The sequence below is a fragment of the Crocodylus siamensis genome, chromosome 5 (assembly GCF_052110815.1).
Source record: "Crocodylus siamensis isolate JL-2025a chromosome 5, ASM5211081v1, whole genome shotgun sequence".
Lineage (NCBI taxonomy): Eukaryota > Metazoa > Chordata > Crocodylia > Crocodylidae > Crocodylus > Crocodylus siamensis.
Window position 1 is genome coordinate 73,656,390 of NC_143399.1, and position 2,470 is coordinate 73,658,859.

The window sequence follows — 2,470 nt, forward strand, 5'->3', positions numbered from 1 at the left end:
GGGAGACTTTCATCATCAGGGATCCTGGTTTTCTCTGATTAAAAAATCTCCAGTTTTTGGATTAAAAAGTAACCACAAATTTACATTTTACTGGGATTAAATGGAATACATCTATCTATCTATCTACCTATCTACCTATCAATCGATCGATCCATCGATAGAGCTGTATCTTTGACCTACATCTAGATCTATGTATTAGTGGTGTTTCATTTTAATCATGGAATATTGTGGATTTGGGGTTACTTTTTCCATCTGAAAATTGGGGATTTTATTTATCTGAGAACCAGGATTCCTGTACATCATCCATGATATATCAGGGTTTCCACTGACACATGGCATCATGGGAAGTGTGAGGCCATGAGATAGCATGGGATCTTCACTGCAGTTTACGAAGGAGAATAGAGGGACGAGGCATACAAACTATAAGTCCAATGTGGCATGGTGGTGGCTTGAAAGAACACATTAATAATGTTTCAATATTTCTTTATCCATTTTTTTCTTCTTAGTTCTATGACAATGCTCAGTATTTCCAGTTTTCACTTCTATTTCTATTCAGCTCTAGTCATTTGTGACTTGGTACAAAAATAGGATGTAGAGCTCCCACAACAAGTAGCCTCTGCCTCAGTATCGCCGACTATTGCTTTCCAAAGAATTGCAGCACAAGGCACACCTAGGTGGATCTGAAGTGAACAGTGGAAGGTAGAAGAGTGGAATATCTCAGGAATTCATTTTCCCTCCTGTGAACTTCCGCAGGGCACCTTTTACATCTTTGTTTCTCAGGCTGTAGACTATTGGGTTCAACATGGGAGTTATAGCTCCATAAAATAGGGAAATGTACTTGTCCTGATCTGGGAATGACTGGGACTTAGGCCGCAGATACATGAAGATGCAAGTCCCATAGAAGATGGTAACCACAATGAGGTGGGATGTGCAGGTGGAGAAGGCCTTGGACCTGCCTTTGGCAGAACGAATGCTCAGCACAGCTACAATGATATGAGTGTAGGTGACAAGGATGAAGGTGAAGGGGAGAAGCAGGCTGAGGATATTGGTAGATAACAACACAATCTGGTGGTCACGGGTGTCTGAGCAAACCAGGCTTAGCACAACAGAGAGTTCACAGGAAAAATTCTTAATGGTGTTGTGCCCACAAAATTGAACCTTCATAGTGATGGGGTGCAACAAGCATTGGATAAAGGCCCCACTCCAAGACATGGCTGCCAGGTAAATACAGACCTTGTGGTTCATAATAAGGGCATAGCGCAGTGGGTTGCATACAGCTACCCAGCGGTCATAAGCCATCACAGACAGCAAGAGGCACTCAGTCATGCCCAGGAAGAGTGAAATGTACATCTGGGCAAAGCACCTGGACAGGGAGATGGAGGGCCTGTTGGAGAGATTGTGAGCCATCAGCTGAGGCAGGGTGCTAGTGGTGTAGCAGATATCTAAGAAGGACAAGTTACTGAGGAAGAAGTACATGGGTGTATGGAGTTTGATGTCCACCCTAGTGAGCACAATCAGGAAGCTATTTCCGATCAGTGTTCCCAAGTAGATGATGAAAAGGAAGATGAAGAACATGATCTTTACCCACAGGGCATCAGGGATTCCCACAAGGATGAACTCAGTCACCACAGATTCATTGTCCATTCCCATGTTATTGTCTGGTTCTCACCTTCCAGGAGAAATGAAAAGAACATTTACCATACTGAATACAATGAACAAAGAAAAATCACTAAACCACAGAGGTAGCTGAGCTAAGTATGAAATGCAGATGGGCAGATTGCCTACACAGTGTTGCCAGTTCTTAGCACTCTATTATTTTCATTAATAAAGCTCCTAGAAGATATACCTGTAATTAGTTATGAATTGTGATAGTTGCTATATGCTCCCATATATCTCCCTCTCCTGGCTGCAGTTTCAAAAAGCACTTAGGTAACTACTGAGCTCGGGTGCAGTGGTTAGAATGCTGTGACAGGATGGCTCAGAGAAACACATTAAAACCTTGCCAGGGTGAGGCAGGGGACACAAATGAGGTCTTTTGGCTCACCAGATTACTGCCTCAGCCCCTTAGCTTCTAAGGGAGAGAAGATGGGAATGTCCTCTTTTTCTTGGTGTTTCTTGGTTCATACAACTACATAAATTTTCTATGGCCATCAAGGAACAAAATTCCCCTGGACATGTAAGTGCCAAAAATACCCTTGAGATGTCCTAAAATGACCACTTTGGGTGACATTCTCTTCTTCCCTGCTCAGCTAAGTCTCTTTCAGTGTGACTATATTCCAGAATTGTGAATCCTGTGAGTCTGGCTTAAATGCTGTGTTCCCAGATGCTTGACCTTGCATTTGACTACATTAGAAGACACATTGTTCAAATGAACCCTTTTCCAAGAGATCCATCTCAGGATGTCCACATTGGCATTTACAGTTCCACTAATTTCTGATTCTTCTAAAAGTGCTCATATCAATTATTTGAG

General features: G+C 42.5%; 1 protein-coding gene across 1 annotated transcript; it reads right to left on the reverse strand.

The window, feature by feature from the left end:
- Positions 1-717: 717 nt before the first annotated feature.
- Positions 718-1,650, reverse strand: LOC149864285 (olfactory receptor 13H1-like). The gene has a single exon (XM_090049076.1). The coding sequence runs from the start codon at positions 1,648-1,650 to the stop codon at positions 718-720; it is 933 nt and encodes a 310-aa protein (XP_089905202.1).
- Between the last annotated feature and the right edge of the window lie 820 nt (positions 1,651-2,470).

Coding starts and splice junctions, on each gene's coding strand:
- LOC149864285 (XM_090049076.1), bottom strand. CDS start 1,650: ATGGGAATGGACAATGAATCTGTGGTGACTGAGTTCATCCTTGTGGGA.